At 35.0% G+C, this 20,165-nt stretch overlaps 1 protein-coding gene across 20 annotated transcripts in view; it reads left to right on the top strand.

Moving 5' to 3' along the window:
- The window catches only part of Asph (aspartate beta-hydroxylase), a 233,520-nt gene that overhangs the window by 46,091 nt on the left and 167,264 nt on the right, over nt 1-20,165 (top strand). For 7 of the 20 annotated variants that reach the window (XM_087190364.1, XM_087190362.1, XM_087190378.1 and 4 more), the window contains 2 exons: nt 3,604-3,783; nt 10,875-10,916. The exons of 7 other annotated variants lie outside the window; for them this stretch is intronic. In XM_087190364.1, the coding sequence (XP_087046490.1) occupies nt 3,604-3,783; nt 10,875-10,916 (222 nt within the window). Of the gene's footprint in view, nt 1-3,603; nt 3,917-10,874; nt 10,917-20,165 lie in introns of those variants that run through there. 6 more of the 20 variants (XM_087190371.1, XM_087190369.1, XM_087190374.1 and 3 more) reach the window with 3 other exon arrangements.

The following is a 20,165-nucleotide window of genomic DNA, read 5'->3' as shown; positions in this document are numbered from 1 at the left end:
ACAATGGATATGACATTGTATTTTATACTAAAGTTAACAGAATAATAACATGAAAATCTTCAAAGTGCTATTTTGTATTTTATTAACATGAATAACTGGAAGGATGATATATCTATAGCCAATTAAATTGCTTTCTGTAGGTAAATTTCATCTCCTTTTAAGATAAAATTCTAAATGTGAAATATATTTTTAAAACCTAAATTAGGGATTAAATGTAGTACAAGTCTTTGACTTGTCAAAGTTTATGTTTTCTTCTACTACTGCTTAAGGGAAATTAATGTTTGCCACTTAGCATTGGATGCTTACTATATAATTTCTATGAAATTTTTTTTCTCAACTTAGTGGAATTTTCTATGTAAATCTGTCATTACCTATCTAAATTAGAATCTTTGTACATGCATTAAGTCCTCAGATGACTATAATTTTAGTCCTGTGAAGTAAATAAAATAATGTATCAGGATGGTGGCAATTTTCTTGCTATAAATGATTTGTTACTCCAAAGTATTATTTCAGTGATGAATTCTGATTTAATCCTTTAACAAAATGAATTCTGTTTTATGTTAATGTAATTTGGGCCAAGTTCTTTTATTTTTAGAAATAATTTTCTGATCTATATTTTATTGATTTTTTTCACATTAATACTTGACTTTTAGTATATTTTAGATTTCAAAAGGTTATTCCCATCAAAGTTTTTAACCAACCCTTAAGAGATTAAGTAAATGTAACTTTGAGGATTACAATTTGTTGATAGACATATGTGCTATGGATAAATCATAATTTGTTCCTTTTAGAATTATGTACTAGGAAGTGGAACCAAATTTGGTGAATCTCAGGATTCATTTTGGTAATTTGTCTCATGAATGCACAAAGAAAGATAAGACTAAGATAAAGAAACTATACTGTATGCATGTCCTAGTTCATATTTAGCTTGTGGCATTAGGTGAACTGTCAATCTCTCACCTATAATCTTGTTTCTGTGCTGTTTGAATTCTCTGTGTGAAACACAAACATAACAAGAATTTGATGATTAAAGTCTTTTCTAGTATATGAGATTATTTTAGTTTAGCAGTGCCTATGTTACTGGCAAGTGACTGCAAAGACAGAACTTGGTGAAATTTTGGCATACAGACTCTTTGTCTCTATGATCAGAGAGAAGTGACAGAGGTTCAAATACAGTGAGCATTTGCCCCAATGAGTCAAACTTTCTGGGCACAAATTCTTTGGGATGGTAGTTTAAAGGTTAAGCTTAAATGTGAAGAATACAATATAAGCTTTGGATTAAGGCAGAAGGAGTATAAGGGAATGGAGGGAAGGTAGGAGAAGAGAGCTTAGCATGGCAAATGTAGTAATAGTTTAAACTTTTCTAGGTGGGACATTTATTTAGTAAATATTTTTCTGAATATTTGTATCTATATATTTAAATCATATCAATTTAGGGAAATGTATACATTCATGTTTACATTTCTGTCACATTGAAAGGTTTAGCTTTTTCTGTGAACTTTATATGTCTGAGTGAACCAAGATCAGTAGCTGTCATTAACTTCATTATTTCTAGGCAAAGCCCCTTTGGTACATTTTGAAAATAGGCTAAGCTTATTCTTCCTTACATTGCCTCCTATTTTTGTAGCCAAAGTATCTGAAATAAAAATGTCTTTGATTTTAGTTTGGATTATTGGAAACTACATTGCTTGGAAATATATTCTTTACAAATTTCTTTCCCACATAAAATCAACAGGAAATGGTCTGAGGACTAAATGCTTAGAGTAACATTCCCTGAGGGTCCAGTTGTCCTTTTGTCCCATTACACCTAGCTGGCACCATCTCAAGTATGGCTGGAGCACAAAAGGAAAGCCAGCCCCCACTTTTGAGACCTTTGATAAATGTTGGTGGAATGGATGGAGTATGAGTCCGCTCAGGGCTGGAGAAGACCAGAGCTTGCCCATGCAGAGGCATTGTCCTGGATGTTTGGTTGGGGCTTGTTATAGGTTAATACAGTCAGATTTTTGTTTCTCTTTCTCTAATACTTTTGTCTTAAGAACCACAGGAAGGTCACTTAATTGAACACTTTTTTAAATGCTTTTGCATGCTTGTTGCACATTTTAACCTGTTACACTGAAGAATGAAAAGTTTTAATTTTATATCTAATACTTAGAAATTCTTATATTGGAACATGGAGAAAAAGAAAAGTTTTCACTAAATATTTAACTGTAATATTTTAAGACAGGAAAAAAAACTTCTCTTTTACCAAAGACTTGGATGGAAATTCAGACTCCTGTTTCAGCATTTGTCAGCTCTTAAGTTCAGTGAAAAACATAAGCTTGTCAAAAAATAATTTGAATGGTAATTGCAATTTGTGTCCTTCCTTTCAAATATATACTGACATTCTGTAATTCTTCTGTTGACTAAAGCAGAGAAAATTCACTGTAATCTTTAAAATCTAAATTAGCTGCCACACTATTACCTTTGCATGTCAATTTTGATTGCTGGTAGTTGTGCTCTGTAGAGAAACTGTGTTGCCAAAGCCTTAAATAACTGAATGGAGGGCTACAACAGAAAAAGCTCTATGGCTATGGATGTTCCTCTTTCTTGCAGCTAGTACTACTTACCCTGTTTTTCTCAAAATTATGGGGCCTTGCTATAAATATAGCTTGGCAGTATTGGCAGATTTTGATACCTTCTATCACCAACAGACCTTTCCTAGTCAAAGCTAGTTCTTTACAGCACTTTGATTTCTTTTCCTTAGGAGAGTCTGTTTTTACTACCAATGTTTAAACAATAGAAGTGGCAGTCTTTGCAGTAGAAGGTAATTTCATGTGCTAAAGGGAAGAGGGATTTGGGTTGTTCCTTTTTCGGAGGACCAGCTGAGGCCTTGATTGAATTTCTTATCATTAAGCATAGTGAGTTATTAATAAATGATTCTTGTTATTGGCTGGAATTACAGGGGCATGAGTCAGTTGCCACAGTATTACAGACCTATTTCATAATGTTAACATTTAAGTGTTTCCTCTGAGTTCCATAATGCAAGTGTATTCGTGCCCATTTATGGATGCTCTAAGCAGTAATCCTGCTAGTCATCCTAGCTTCAGAGTTTCCTGAGTTTCCTGCAGGTCCTAAGAGTTTGAGGAAAAGAGTTTTTCTGTTTTTATTGCATTTTATTGATAAACATAAATTTTTGTATAATCACCTCTTACTAATATCTGGTTGGTAATTTAGTGAATCTGGAAATCGTCAGAAGTTTGTATCTTTTTCTCTGATATGGCTTCTGTTTATTCCCATTACTTCTATTGATTTTGGCTGATACAGTTTTGTCAGTTTTCCAACTCAAGAGTCTATAATGGGAAAAAGGCAAGCCTGCTTGCTAGCGAGGAGGAATGCCCAGGATTGGTCGGATGAGAATGTTGCTGCTTTCCCATAGCACTTATGATTGACAGTTGATTGCAAGGTGTGCATCCCAGTTTATTTCTTTACTTTCCAAAATGCCAGTTCTGTAAACCTCTGTGACCTTGATGCACATCCTTTTTGAGATCACTCTTCCTCAACTGATTTTTTCCACCTAACTGCTCTCCTTATTTTCTTTTTCTCTCTTCCTTTATTCTTATGTAGGCCTGACCAAAGATGGCAGTCATGAAAATATTGATTCTCTTGAGGAAGTCCTTAATATTTTAGCAGAGGAAAGTTCAGATTGGTTTTATGGTTTCCTCTCATTTCTCTATGATATAATGACTCCTTTTGAAATGCTAGAAGAAGAAGAAGAAGAAAGCGAAGCCACAGATGGTGTTGATGGTACGTCACAGAATGAAGGGGTTCAGGGAAAGACTTGTGTCATTTTGGATTTACATAACCAGTAACTTTGATTCAGGGACTGAAGTCATATGGTTTATGAAAACCTGGAGCAGTCTCCTTTTTTTTTTTTTTGCTTATACAGGGCTCAATGTGCAGTGGGGCAGTTGTGACCTTACAATAGAAGTCAACCGTGTGATCTTGCTTAGTACAGCTACTTAGTCCCTCGCTCTGCATCCCCACTTCTCATGGAGCAAGTGGCATTCCTTATTCTTGTAGCTGTCTACAGAGTCTCTTGGAAATGATGTTCTTGGTAGTATAATTGGTTTCTGTATCATTTTGTTTCCCCTTATGTATTCACTGCACTAAATTTGAAAACCTAATAGTAAATTGTGTTGTGGTTAACCCTCAATGCTTGTCTTACTAACCCTATTAATGGTGATTCTAATGGACTTGATTATAAAATTATTTCTGGCATGATCCATAAGTTAAATGCTTCTCTGTAGATCTTAAACTTGTCTGGTGTATAAAATGATGGTTCTTAAAGGCTGATATTTTTTATCTGTAATTTGTTTAGGTTAACTGACTTGTCAGATAGGTTCATACAAATTTCAATGTGAAATTTTGTATTAATGGTGCTTTGGAAATAATTTAAAAATACCCCATGTTTTTGCTTTAGAGTAATTAAGTTACTCAATTCAGATAATAGTATGTCTGAATATCTGTTTATGAAAGCAAAATTTATTTTAAATTTCATTTCCAAATATACATCCAGAGAAGGTGGTTTGTAAAATTTTAATTAAGTATATTATTAAAGAGGGAAAATGTGAATATGTATCTTAAATAATGTTGTACATATTAAAATTATTCATCCTAAATAAGTCTTTTTCTATTTTTTCTTTCATTAATTTATTAATTAGTTACTAATTTTGGCATAGGCATAATGTGACTTTTAGATTTATAAATTAATTAAAGTGATCATTCAGTATTAGGAGAATAGTTTCCTTTTCCTTTCAGAAAATCTAGAAAACATCTTTGAATCAATTTCCTTGAAATGACTTTGTTTCAGTAATACTAAAAGCAATTATATTACCTATACATAAAATATATTTATTTCTTAAAATGAGATCTCTTTCATCTATTTACCCCAAAGCAAGGCTCTTACTAGAAAGTAAGGCCTCAGACCTTTGGTTTCCATTACTCTTTGAAGGAGTGACATTTCACATTTTTAAATTTCTACACTTCTCCAAAATTTTGCTTAGTTTTGGTTTCTCATAGAGGTTACACCTAGAAAATACTTGCATGTTAGACAGTTTTACTTGACTTTAATTTTTATTTATCAAATTTACTTGTTTTTCCATATTTAAATTACTTTCAAGTAATTGGATTATTCAGTTGTTCTGAAGGGAATTTGACAAATTTTGTTTCTCAATTATAAAATGTTAACATGAACATAGATGTCTGAAATCTGAACACAAGCATCTGCTCAGCCACTATTTAGGTGTATTAGAGAAGATTGTCCAACTTGCTCATCCTACTAAAATATAAACAAATGTTCTGTGGAAACTTTTAGATATGAAGGCCCATATTGTTCACTGGAAGGTGATTTCGTACAGCTTAAATGACTATAAAAACTCCAGTTTGCTCCTGCCCTCATTATTTAGAAATTAATTTCATTGTGTTAAGGTCTCTGACAGTCAAAAGCTTCTGATCTTCAGGTATACATGCACTTTAGTTGACCCATTAGCCAAGAAGCAGAACAGTATTCTTTCTGAAAGTTAATTCACTCTGTCTATATTTGTCTTATACTTTGAATACTGTGAAATATCAAAGATAATTAGGTTGAAATTCAAAGGCAATCTTAAGCCCTACTCTCAATGAAATTCACTTAGCCAAATGTCTGAGAAATATTTTAAAAAGTAAGTATTTGTTGATGTGCCATGACTGCTAACTCTAGATGATGTTTTATTTAAATGACAAGTGAATAATTAATGCATTAAAAGTGTGTATATGTAATTAATCTCACAAGACTGTGGTTTTGTCATGATACTAATGCACATTTTATGTACAGAAATTAATTATGCTTTATTTTCACAAGTGAAAAACAAGAATGTGAGATGATAATTGGCTGTTTATTTTGTACCATCTCTAGTCAGCTCATTTGAAAAGGCCTTTGATGAAAGTAAAAAACAATTAGCTGGTGAACCCCTGACTTCTGTGACCTCCTTCAGCTTCTGCCTAAGGCTTTGTGTGTATGTTTGGGGAAGGGGATGAAGTTATTTGTAAATCTGTGGTACAAAGAATATGAAAGCTGATCATCATGACTTTGCTTAAGCATAATTCTTAATTTTTTAAGGATTTATCTTGTAATTTTGGTTGACAATGGAGATATTTTACTAGCTCCTAGCTTTCAATCTTAAGAGCTTACTTTAAAAAGGTAACATTGTTTTCTGTATATTTGAGTATTTATTTATAGGTCTGGACTTGTGAATCATACTACATTTACTCTGTGCGTTTTGAGATTTGAAAAACCTAAGAATCTCTGTGGAATATGCTGTGTAGTAGACATGGTGTTGGTTCCTCAGAGTGGCTGTTTCAGCTTCTTCGAATGCTTTGCCATTTGTCAAATTTGGGATGTCTGGAGTTTTGCATAAAAGCAAGGCACAGCATTTGGGATCCTTTTAGTCCTGATTTTTTGGGGGGGGCGGGGTGAGGGAAACTCCAGTAGTGGGTATAAGTCAGCTGCAGAAGTGTCTTCTAGGTGCTGATCTTACGAATTCCTGAGGCCTGACTCTCAGCGTGTGCTGCGTGCGGGGAGTTCATGGATGCTTGGGACAGAAGGGAATCCTGGGTGGCCCTGCTTGTTTGCCCATCTTGCACTTGATTCTTTTCTCCATGCATTGAATCCCTTTCTTACAGAGTAGCATCTGGACATGTCAGAAAAACATTTTTTTTCTGTTTGAATTGTTTTTTAAAAACATTTATATAGAATATGTAAATATATATAGTATTATATATATAGTATTTCCTTGTCTTTTATTATTTCCAATTTAGGGGGCCAGGGATTTAGCTCAGTGGCACCGCACCTGCCTTGCAAGTGCAAGGTCCTGAGTTCGATGGCCAGTACCAGAAAAAATTGCAATTTAGAAAACTGTCTAAAGCGATACAGGTGTAACAGTTATTCTTCATTTGGTCACTTGACAGTTACACTGAGATGGTACTCTAATCCTTGCTAAGTAAAGCTTGTTAAGCCTACAAGACGTACTACAAGCTTTCTGTAATTTAGGATGTGTGATCTTTGTTGATCATAATGTACAAGGCATGCTAAAAATACAGTGAATATTTAACAATTTATTACAATAGTTTTTACAGTTTATTACAATAAACTGTTTTATGATTTATTATAATAAAAGACACATTTATATTTGGTTTGTCTGTCTTTAGAGTATATATATATAGAGAGAGAGCACCTTTTGGTGTTCATGTCTTGTTCCCCATTTCTCACTTCTGTCACCAGCTAATACATGTTCGTGCCATTTTTAGTGTAAAAGTTACAGATCTATAAGATCTGTGGTTTAAGTGGCCATGCTGCTAGAAAGTGTGCTTTCTCTTTCCAGCTGTTTACCTCTTCCTGGAAAAAGTAGAAGGTCTCTGTAGCATTATGGAGTTTCAGTGGAACCAATTTTTTGCCATTAAAAACTGGTGTTACATTGAACTATACATTGAGAAATAAATCAGAATAAAAATGTTTACTTTCACCAAAAAAAAAAGACACATTGCTGTTAAGTCCCCTCTTTTGCTTTGAATACACTTGTCCCATTGTCCTGGACACTTTCCGAAGCAGTTCTGGAAGTTTTTTTTTTCCCTGAATGTCTTTATGAGATGTGATCAAAAAATATGGCAAATATTGCTGCCATGTGCTGTCTAGTGGAAAAGCTCCTAAAAACATTATAGTCTATCTTATCTGCCTTATTCATTGGATCTGATCCCTTGTGACTTCTGGCTGTTTCTCAAAGTCAAACTGACCATGAGAGGTAAACATTTTAAACCAGGACAGCACAGCTAAAGGTGCTTACAAAAGACATTTTCCTCCAGTGAGGGAATGGAGGCCTTGGTCAGCGCCGTCGGCCTGGGGCCACCTCTTTCCACTTGGGTTTTCTCAGTGTGGCCACCTCTTCCATGACTTCACAACCTGATACAAAGAAATTCACTGCACACTGAGTAATTAGTCACCCTGTGTTCATGCATTCTTTCCTAAAACTGCTCTTTGGACTTTGGAACCCTGTATTTTCTTGACACTATGCTTGTTTCACTGTTTCTCAGTGGCTCCCTTTTTAACTTCTTATTTACCAAGTGCTATGAATTTGTCCTGTCTCTACTGTCAGAGACTGAATATGATCACTGTGATTTAAATTACTAGCTTGGTCTTTTCATGTTAAAATTGCTGAAAAATTATTGACTATTTTTTAAGTTCAGAAAATGTAGCTTGATACAGTGGACCCTTGACTTACGAACTTGTATCAGTCAATCAGTTCCCAAGGGCTGGTTGTAACTCCAGTTGGTTGTAAGTCAATACAGCTGAGATCTGGATGTTTACCTGGATATGCACTATAGATAACAAGAGGCAGATGAATCTTCCATTAACCTAATTAACCCAAGTTGTTTGCATGTCAGACCAGTCCTAACTTGAGGGTCCACTGTGTTTTGGAATCTTATCTGTTGCATTATACTTAAATAATTTGTATCATTTTGAGAATTTTTACCCAAACTGGAAAAATCTATTAAGTTACTCATCTTTAAATGTCTCAGTAATCTGATATTAATCTAGTATTTTGGTTAATTTGTGGCAAAGTTAACTCTAGTCTTTTCATTAGTGTAATTTTGTTTTACTATATCAATAGGTGTGAGGAGTAGAGTGTCTAATTTTTACCAGGTTAGTTTTTAACAGAAAAGTCTGGTCCTGTCTTAAGAGGACAGGCAGGAGGGACATCAAGAGGGACAGGAGGGAGACACTAGCAATACTGGAAGTGCAGTTTGTTTGTTGATTGTAAACTTTACAAGACAGTAGAGAAGAAGGCAAACAACCCACACATTCTTTCTCCAGTTTCTGGTGTAGAAGGAGACCAGAAAAATGATTTTTCAGCGATTTCCTACTTGATCCCTTCCCTGGCTTTCACTCCTGGATAGGAAACGTATATAATTTCATGAACCAGTACAAAGAGTCTGATTTCCATGGTACTCAACCCCAGGCAGCTGGGCAGTAGCATCATCACTCCTAACTTCAGGCACCTGAGTGCTCGTGTCTCAGCTTTAGCCACCCGAGTACGTGTAGCATGTCCTTGGACTTCGGCCAGCTGGGTCCTGGTGTTGTGGTGTTGTGCCTCCTAGGCAGAGATCATTTCAGAGCCTCCCACTGGGAGCTGGCCAAAATGGTCAGCCAGGTTTCTGCTCATCTCAGGTCCATCCGGTTGTTAATAATGTCACCATATCAATCTGGGCTTCAGATGCCACTGACTCACATGAAGCAGGGTGTGGGTCACAGGTTTGACTTGTGGGATGTGCTGTCCATCAGGGCCCAGAGTGTCCAGGTGGCAGCGGCCTCACTGTGGGCACAGGGCCTCCCTGACAAGAACAGGGAGCAGGTAGCCTAGAAATGCAGTTTAATGCTTTATGCTATTTTTGTGTGTGTAAATTCAATGATGCCCATGTATATAAAACTTAATATTATGTGAGCAGATTTGCTCTTTTGTTGTGACATAAAGTTTAGTGGGGAATGGTCCGAGATAGTTTTCCATATCCCAAAGTGGTATACTACTGTTTTGACAGATTTTAGAAACGAATCACATTTTGTCTGTGAAAAATAAGTATAAATATAAATGTACTGTTCATTTTAGGCTCTGCATATATCAAGTAATTGGAAAAATATAGCTACAGAAAACAGATAATCATGCTTCTTTTTTCCCCCTCTTCTCCTGTCAGTGCTAAGACACACTCCTACTCATTTTCCTGGTATGGTGAATAGATTAGGAATGAGGGTTCATACGAACAATATAAAAGATGTGAAAATACCTCATATTGAAAGTGGGAGTTTGAATGTGGCATCAAAAAACATATAGAATGGGTTCTGCAGTTTACACCGAGAGTAAGTGTCAGGGTTCTGGGGCTTGTGACACCAGCTTAGACCTTAGCTCTTTTGTGCGTCGTGCTGCAACCCTACCCCTCATTCCTCCACTAGTAAGGACTATGCCTCCCATCTGACTTGTTTGAGAAATGAACTGGTGGCCTAGAATGCCATTTTAGGAAGTTTGCCGATACGTGAATATAAAATAACAGTTAGGTGGTTGAGAAGTAGGAAACTGAGGGAGTTGCTAAGTGCAGTCTGGTGGGAAGAGAAGGCACTGAAAGGCCTATGTTGTTGATGTTCATTACAGGGTCAAAAATAAACCCACTCTCAGAACTTCTGTCAAGAGTGGAAGTAGAGCCTGCCTCGCAAGTGCAAGGTCCTGAGTTCAATCCCCGGTACCAAAAAAAAAAAAAAAAAAAAAGTGGAAGTAGAAAGCTGATAAAGGTTTACAGTAAAAAATTAATATGTGCCTAAGTAATAGTGTTATTTTATAATGTTTAAAAAGAAGTTTTAAATGACGGGGGGCATGCTTGTTCAAACAGTAAAATTTTGAATTTTATCAAAATGTGCTGCCCTCTTTTTGTGTGGTAGTGGTGAGACTAAGTAAGAGAGTAAGGTCCTCAGTCCTTTATCCTCGTTATTTGTGACCTGAGTGGAAGTCCACCATCTGCAGCAAAATGCTGTTTCTTGTGGTAGTTAGGTATTTCTAAAGCCAATGACTCATAAAGGTCTGAGGTAAATTGTGATGGTGATGAGATCATTGATTGGGGGGGATCCATTGGTTATAAATAGTGAAACTGAGGATTTAAAGTAACATAAATGACACTAGTATGCTGTGACTTTTTAGTGAATTTAAGTAATTTATTTTGTTTTATGAAGGCATTGATTTTCACTATTTTATAGATACTTATTTTTGAATTTCCTCAATCTTTCCTTTCGTAACCTATTTTCATCTTGTGAATACCAACAGAAGGACCTGGTGGGGTAGCCAAGAGAAAAACTAAGGCTAAAGGTATTTTCTATTTTTCAAATTAGCCTTGAGTCAAGTTTAGTGCCTGAAAATGCATGAAGTTTTCTGGATATCTAATGTAAATGCAGCTACTAATGCCAAGTAATACTGCTTTTTTGGTTTTGAGTGCACCTTTTAAGTAGTTGTTGTTATTAAACTTCCTTGGAGAATTTTCTGCTTGAAGCATATAATTTTAATTAATTTCTTTTTCATGTTATTACAATTTGAAAGTATTTAAATCAAGAGCTTGCAACAGTATACTACATTTGTTAGTGTTTACATTAAATTTATGTGTTCACTTCTTAGCTTGCTACCTAAAACTTTCCTTGTTTTGACCTCTTAAATTACTGCTGTATAAAAGATAAATTTATCAGGGATTGATTTTATTTCTCCAAAAGCTCTAATACTGCCTTAGAGCACAGTAAAAGCTTGGATGGTCAAATATGTACTTTGTAGTAAAATGAAGTTTGTAATCTGTAGTACTGCATTATGCTCCAGAATTTGCCATGGCTGATATTTTAATTCATTAAAATTACCTATCAAACATTATTTGTAGGCTAACAGTTCAGTATTACAGCTTGACTTATATCCTTATAATTTTTCTTATTCACATGTAAATGCTTATGTTCTTTAGGCAGAGGGCATGGTAGAAGGGCATGGTTGTCTTCTATAAACTTGTGGTAGTCTTTTGTTCAGGTGCTTGCCGTATTGTTTATAGTATTTTGATGAAACATGAACTTGTAAGCCTTTCACTGTGTGCTCTGTAGATTCTTCTGACTTGTATTTTAAGACAAGCGAATTTTAATCATAGCACACCAGAATAAGTCCCAGGAAGAAAACACTTTTTGTCATTTTATTTTTTGCAATAAATCATAATGAAACGAACATCTTTTTAATTCTAGAAATGCAAATTAAATATTAAAGGTTTAATTTTTTTAAATATGAAGAATAAGGCCTGATAACATTGTACAAGCATTTTACTTTTTTGCAATGTAATTTTCTATATTACTCTACAAACATTGAAGTAGAATGAGGACTTGGGGAATGATTCTCTATGACTGCTGTTTTATATCCTGACGGGATTTTGATGAGATTTTTTAGGAAGATTTGAAGAATTTCCTGATTGCTTATTATGAAATTCACTTCATAAGAGAAACCTTACATGATGTTTTTGTTGGCTAATCAAAAACATTCCCAGTGGTGGTGAACCTATGGCATGCGCACTGCCACAGCTATTTGTATTACTGAAAGCTCTAAAAGGTTCGTCATCACTGGTCGTCTAGAAAGACACAATGCAGAAGCAATTTTTTGTGAGCACCACAAATATAGGGCTCATTATTTCGAATAATCTTTGTGCTTATGAGTTTCACATGAATTGATGAGCAAAATCATCTTCCACATTTTATTATATTAAAAAAAAATCTTTTCTTGTTCACTCCTTAAATGCTACCTCATGCAGTGAACACCTTCCCTCATGAATTCTTGATGGGAGACCAAAAAAGTTAAATTAAAATCTTCTGCTGAACCTTTATTAAGCTGTATTAAAACAAATGGAAAGCAGTATCTCATATAAAGTTTGGAATTTTGTATTCCGTTTAATGACTCCCTCCTCCCTGAGAACATGGGAGATATGTATATTGGCATGTGTGGCTTTCCATAAAACCCTGTGGAACCATGCTTAGAGGAATACTCATTTTATAATGTTACTTTTGGTTGTCATTTTAAGTAGCGCAAATAGTGATTTTAAATTTTCATGTGCATGGGAATTGTTTTCTGCTTACTTAACTAAGACAGCTAAATGGTATTTAGCTTTTATTTGTTCATATTTTTAAGGACTATAGGTACAAATATTTTAAGGACATAATTTTTGTTTAAGCTAAAATACTTTATCCTCGTACAAAAACAAGTTACAAAAAGTTTATTCTGGGCCTGGGGATTTAGCTCAATGGTTCTGCCACCTGCTTTGCAAGCATAAAGTCCCGAGTTCAATCCCCAGTACCAAAAAAAAAAAAGAAAAAAAGAAGTTTATTCTTAGATTGTCAGCTTTACTTATGCTGTTATAGTGTGAGTTAACCTGTTGTGTAAAGTGCTGCCCTTATGGATGGACTCACTTCAATTAATATTGCATGATAATTCTGTTAAAACAAATCATACCACACTTCAAGCCAAAAACAGGCCAAGTTTCTAGCGTTTTTTATAACTGATATTTTATAGATGTCTACATCTCTTATTAGCTGACTTAAAAACTAGTGAATTGAAGTTTGCTTTTTAAATGAACATTTCCTGTGGTGGGGGGGGGGACATAAAAAGACAATACTTTTTCACTAAGTTGCTGTTCAGTAAATTAAGAGATGTCATCAGTAAACCTTCTTTCCTTTGATTGGAAAACATGAAAGTTAAAGAATCCAGTAAAGAAGAGCTCAAGAAGGAAAAGGAGAAACTTGAATCAAGGAAAGAGAATAAAAATGAAGAGAGAAAAAAGGGGAAGAAAGAAAAGGAGAATGACCGGAAGGATAAGAAAATTGCTGATTCAGATATCTCCAGGAAAGAGTTTCCTAGGGTTAAGAAGGACAGTGAGAAGGAGAGAGTGGACCTAGATAAAAGTACTAAATCCAAGGAAAATAGGAAAAAGTCACCAAATATGAAAGACAAAGGTGACAGAAAAGAAAGAATTTCTGCCAGGCATGCACACTTGGAAAAAGGAAATAACCATAAGAGAGCTAGAGCCTGACCTGTGTTCCTGGGAAGTGGTAAATTCGTCAATGTGATTTGCTGCTAAGGGGCTTAAGAAATTCAGTATTATTGCTGTTGTTGAGGGAGACCTGTACATTAGCTGCTGAATGTATTTATTGGTGCTCAGTAAGTAAATTCTTTAAAATTTAATTATACCATGTCATGTTTCTAAATTCAGAAAGACAAGTCTTTAAAAATGTTATAAAATATGTAATAACTTCTATTTTTATTGATCGTGTATTCAGATAAATGTATATGTATAATATAAATTATAATGGATTTATTAATATATGAAACGCTTTTGTTGAAGTTAAATACGACTATTACGATGCTAATAGTATTTTTGTGCAGCCTGGCATAAATTTCAAGTGTGCTAAGTACTCGGCTTGGCAGAGAGTTACCTTTCTCTAATTCCCCTTTGTTTTCTCCCCTCCTTTCCCTTCCTGCTGTCTTGTTTTTCTTTCTGGGGCTACTACCTTCTTTTCTCTTTCCCTAGCCCAGCTCTTCTGTGTGCCTTGACTTAGATGCTATCTCCCTTCCCGAGACGCCCACCAGTAGCCCCCAGCCCAGTCTTCCGGGGGCCTGTCTTCCTTGTTTCCTCCTAAGTGTGTCCCTTCTCTAGTCTTCTGTACCCCTCTGCACCCCTCATCCCTTTCAACCTGCTCCCTTCACCTATCACCCAGCAAATGCTTAGTGTTTAATACCATGCCACATCCACTGCTTTGTCCACTCTGGGTATCTGTATGAATAAAATCTAGAATTTTATTTAGGAGAGCAGTTTCAGAACATTGTATTTATGATACCTTCACAGACTCAGAATAGTTATGAAAAGGCTTTAAACATTTTATTTTAGGGTATACTTTTACAGCACACTGTTTTGGTTATTTAGGTTGAATGGCATATATTTTTTCATATTTGATTGTATCATAACTGCTTACCATTTCTAAAGAACTGCAAATTTGAGATTAGAATTTAGCCCACCAGAAAACATTCAATGAAATGAAATTTTAGTAGTAAATTTCTGTAAATGATGTGTGCTTTTCTGTGCACGATGTCTTATGTCTCTAATTTTGATTATTGATTGAGAAAAGTAATCTAATAACAGAATCAAAAATACTTTCAAAAATATTTTATTGTTAAAAAATAGTCCTTCACTTTTTCTTTGAAGAGCTGAAAAATAGAGATTTTTTGGCCAAATTAAAGGTATTTCAAATTAGAAATAAGTAAACTAAATGTAAATATTTCTAAAAGTATCATACACCTTTTTTCTTTTATGCTAGCAGCTCTTGCTAAATATAGTCAAGTAACATTTAGTTGACAAAAATTCCAACTTACATAATAGAATTATATAGCAAAGGTGAAATCTTAGAAAATAATCCAATGCCTTTATCTAATCCACCCCTATTATTATTTTTGGATTAAAAACTAAGGCCCAAAGAAGTTTCATATGTTGGTTAGTCAGTATTTTGCTGTTGTTTATATAGATCACCAGAACATAGTAAACCACAAAAGAATTTTTATGTCTCATTTGCTTGGCAAATAAAGGATTTTGGCTTCAGGTGAGTAGATTCCCCAGGTCAGACCTATCATGTTAGCACTCTGCTTCTTCCTAGTTTTTTCAACAAATCAGCATCCTACTGGTTTCTGTCCCACTTTATTCCTTGTGGATAAACAGCCCCTGGGAGGCCCCCAAATCCCTCCATCTCATTTTCTGGAATGAGTTTGGGAGAAATGTTCCTGGCAGAATTTTGACTGGATTGATTAAATCTGCTGACCACCTGTGATTGTTCTTGAAGTTGGGGGTCATTCTTGTAATTAATCTTCTCAGGCTCATTCTTGCGCACAAAATTTTGGAGTGGGGTCTGAGTGTGTTCTATCTTAGCTGCTTGAAATGTTTCTCACATGGCTTCTGAGATGAGAAGAGCTAGGCTTCGAATGAGAACTGAACAGAACCAGAAGCAAATTAGATACCCACTTTACATAAAAGTTACACGATTTTCAGTCTATATCTTGACACAACATCTTGCCGCTGAAATAAATGGAATGATTTTCAAAATTTATATGTAAAATTTTAAGTGATACTTTCTCTACGAGTGACTTTTTTTCTTCCTTTGCAGAACAGTAGAGAATTACAAGTAGGTGTTTTTTTTTCCCTTATATGACAAAATTATTGGATTTAGTTAGGCCATTTTAGTAATTTTTTTACCTTGGTTTTTGAAGTTCAGTGGTAATTGGGCAGCAACTACCATAATTTCTAGGCAAATCAGTGGAAAAGTTTTAGAATAACCTAATCAACATAAGCACATAAGTATTTTCTGTTGCTATTTATTAAAGTACTTAGAAATGTTTTAGTTCTATTACTGACTATTTCTTCAAACATCAGCTCAAGAATTGAAATGGCTCACAGATGAGGAGAGAAGGCTACAGAAATAACATCATCAATAAAATGGTATGGCAAAAAATAATTGTATCATTTCTATTAAAACATTTTAAAAATTTTAAGTGTGTGTATGAACTGGGGCTTGATTTACTTTCTCTTTTTCTCTCCTCTTTTTTCTTCAGTAAATAAAGACTTCAGCTGAATGTTTTTACAGTTGAAGATACACTGTTCAACTCCATTGGTACTTAGGGTTCAACTAAAATACTTAGTTAAGCTTCAATTAAAACACAAGAAAACCCCTCATGATGAAGGGTTAAAATTATGGTTGCCTTGTTTTACACTGTACATTCACTTTTATTCACTAGGTTATTTTTAATTTTCTTTAATATTGTTATCTAACAGTAATTAAAACCAGAAAGGTTATTCTTTTAAAATAAGTCAACTAAAAACAGGAAGAAAAATTTTGTAAGTAAGTAGTTGAGAATCAGAAATAGTTTGGGTAAACATCTGAAAAATGAAAATTAAATACTATGAATGTTTTTGTCATATCGCTAACAAAATTCTACTCTATGTTGCTATGTGAGGTGATACTTAAGAGTTTTTAAAAATGACGTCATTCGCATACTTTTCCTTAAACTTGGTGTGGTGGTAGATCACGTGTGAGTAAAGTAGTCATTCTAAAGATGATCAGTTTAACAAAAGCATTGGTGAGCCTATCAGTTTTTTCCCAAAAATCTTTTTAAAAATCCATATTCAGGGCTGGAGATTTAGCTCAGTGGTTTCACTGCCTGCTGCGCAAGTGCAAGGACCCAAGTGTGATCCCCGGTACCAAAAAAAAAAAAAGAAAAATCAATATTCAAATTACTTTCTTTTGAAGTACTTATATCATTATTGGATCTTTTTGTTTACTTGTTGGGCTGACTTCCGTATTTCTTTTGTTAATGACTTTGTGTGTGAATTTTCATTGTTTCTAATATCATCTCTAATCAATTTCTTGAAATCTTTTTTTTTTCCCTACATGATTTTGAATTTTACTCCATGGGTGATTCACACTGTATGTATGTGATCCTCTCAACATTTCCCAATGAGGGAGAGACTGGTATTGAAAAGGGCATGAATCAGTAAGCATGACTACTTGAGTTACCCTAGGAGGACTTTTTGAGATAATTCCAAAACTGTTTGGGACATAGAGAGTATCTGACATTATTATGACCTCCTTAGTTATGCACCTTTTTAACTGCAGCAGTTATCATAATTACTTTGATAATTCTCATTTTAAAAAAATAGTAGACTTTTAAATTTTAAGCAAGTAGATTTAAATTTTTAATGCTTTAAGTTAACTATATAGTAGTTATTTCCCATGAAATGGGTCTGGTGACTTAGGTTATGTCTTCTAATTTTGGTTACTCTCTCATGTGGCCTCAACTATTCTTATGCTAATGCTTATTGGCAATGATTCTCAAAATTGATTAGCTGATTTACCTCACTATAAAATACTTCTTGGAAATGGTTGTTTTCCTTGTTTGTAAGTTGAAGATAACACTGTCCTCCAAGTGGCTTTGAGGCCCAGCTGGCATATTATTGGGCTTTCATACATGTAAGCTTCCATACATGTAAGCAGCTGGCATATTATTGGGCTTTCAGGAATCCTTTTTGTTCTGTAGAATAATGATAATAGTTGAACCAAGGTGTCTCAGTCAGAGCTTAACAATTTGGAAGCACTGGAGCAATGATTCCTATTCCTACTTTTGATAGCAGGTTATAAGCCTGGCCTTATACCTATGTCCTGTATTCATTGTGACAAATATGTGTTTGTATAAAGGATTTATTGGATTCAGATCTATTCTACTGTGTTCATTGAGAAAAGTAAAAATAATCATAAATATTACATATGTGAAAAGGCATAAGGATGCTTAGTTCTTTAAATGATACTGTTACAACATGAAAACATAGGATATGAAAAGTAAAGCCTAGAAGTAAATTACAATTTGTGTTTACTACAGTTGAGACTTTCAGCAACCAGCCTAATTGTGAAAAACTTGTAAGTTTGTTTTCTGCTAACAACATGTTTTCCATAGAAGCATCTTTATGGTTGTTAGAGGTTTCTTATTCCAGTCTGTAAAAAGTCTATTTAGTCCCTAATACCCAGTTCAGCAAATCTCAGTGTTACCATGTTTCAGTGGAAAAATATATCTTATCATTCTTCGTTAGGATAGCAAGAATATATTTACTTTTATTTCTGAGTATTCTCCAAAACTCTTTTAGGTTGCATATGTTTAATTGATTTAGATTAGTTTATGTGGACAGAAAAAAACCATTGATTGGTTCACATTGATTGAGCACAGTTGGTGTTCAAGCAGTGTTCTGAGCCTCTGTCACCATCTCTGGATTGTCCAGGGCTGTTGGCTTCCATCTAAGACAGAGTCATATATGGTCATGGTTAGCCCCGACCCTTATGGGACAGGAGGAAAATGGTGATTGGTGAGAGTTGGGTGATGTGAGTGCTCACTGTTAAAATTGTTGGGTGAAGGAGAATGGTTTTCCTAAAGAAAATTAGTACTTCTTTTACTAGAAGAAGGGGGCTAGGTTCAGGACAGGCCAATGGTGAATGCTTACACGAGGCTCTTCATTTGTACTCAGAGCCACAGATTGTAGGGTGTTTTCCTCCTCTCCCATGCTGCTTTTGCCCCTGCTTAGAGTTGAGTGGGATATGTCAAAATGAGTATTCAGAATAAGAAGCCGTGGGAAATAGAGACCCCATCCTAGCTCTTTTTTGGTTAACAATAATTTTAGACAACTGAAAAAATGTCAGAGAATATTGACAATGATAAATACAACCATTCATTTACTACATAGATTAGGTTGATTTTGTTGTTAAACTCTTTCCATTTCCTCCCATTGTATATAAAGAGAAAGCTTTTATTCTGAGGAAACCAAAGGGTGAGTATTATGTAACAGACTAATAAAGGTTCTTTTCATGCAAGTATTGTTTGGGTTACTATGAAAAATCCTCAGTAATTATCTTCCATCATGTATTGATAATTTTCCCAGGATATAACTGCATAAACTAGATTTTTGTTACTGGCTTGGCTATAATTTTTCATAGAAATCAATTTCTGCAAAGTTTCGATTTGGCACCGCTACGGAACAAAAGTCATTTCTTTTTTTGTTTTTATACTTCAGTTGATTTCTCTTGATGTATGTATTTGTTACTCCATATTGAGGAATATGTACATACATCATAGAAATCTATTGTTTACACCTTCCTTGCCTTAAACATTAATTTTCTTGTATTTTAAAAGATTAGAGGAAGACTTACACTTAAAATATTTGTATTATGTTTGATAATTTTATAAAACCACCATGTTCTGTGTCTTTATTTCCACTCATTGATTCATTCAGCAGCTACTCAGTATCTGCAGCATATCAGAGGCTGGGGAAGCACTGGGGATTCAAATGATGAAGGTGTCAGTGATCCCTGTGTTGAAATGCTGCAAAATAAACAAGAGGCTGAGGGAGGAAATAAAAGTGGCACAATTGCCAGGATCTGCCTAGAATGTGCTCCTGCTGTGCGTCAGTCCACCTCCTGTTCCTCCTGCGGGGCCCAGCTCAGCTGCCACATCTGCACCCCCATGACTCTCAGCTTCTCAGGGGCTGGACTCCACCTGTTCTGGGTACCAGGCGCATCACCCTGCTTCATTCCTGGGCTGTGCTGCCCTTAGATGCTATGAACTATCTCTGATACCTGTCCTAGAAACTGAACAAGCTTTCAGTGTTTGTTTATTGAATGGTGAAAATACAGAACAGGTCATCTAAAATACTTTAGCTCTATTAAGGAATATTTTTGAAGACTAAAGTAAAGAAGACTTCCAGTTTTAAGAAATGAAAGAAAGCTCAGTAGGTTCTTCAGTAATTGCAATGTTTTAACTTCCATAAATGTTGCTTGTAATTGTGTTCATGTTTCTGTGTGTAAAGAGGGTAGAGAGCAACTTTTTCTTGTTTTGATTTTTCTTTTTGAGTCAGGGTCTCACTATGTAGTTCAGGCTGACCTTGATCTCAGTATGTAGCCCAGGGTGGCCTCAAACTCAAGGTGATCTTCCTGCCTCAGCCTCCCAAGTGCTAGGATGATAGATGCATGC

This window comes from Heterocephalus glaber, unplaced genomic scaffold (genome assembly GCF_053883595.1).
Source record: "Heterocephalus glaber isolate CG9 unplaced genomic scaffold, H.glaber_assembly_v1.0 deba00001553, whole genome shotgun sequence".
NCBI classification, from domain to species: domain Eukaryota; kingdom Metazoa; phylum Chordata; class Mammalia; order Rodentia; family Bathyergidae; genus Heterocephalus; species Heterocephalus glaber.
This window is presented reverse-complemented; position numbering and strand designations above follow the sequence as displayed.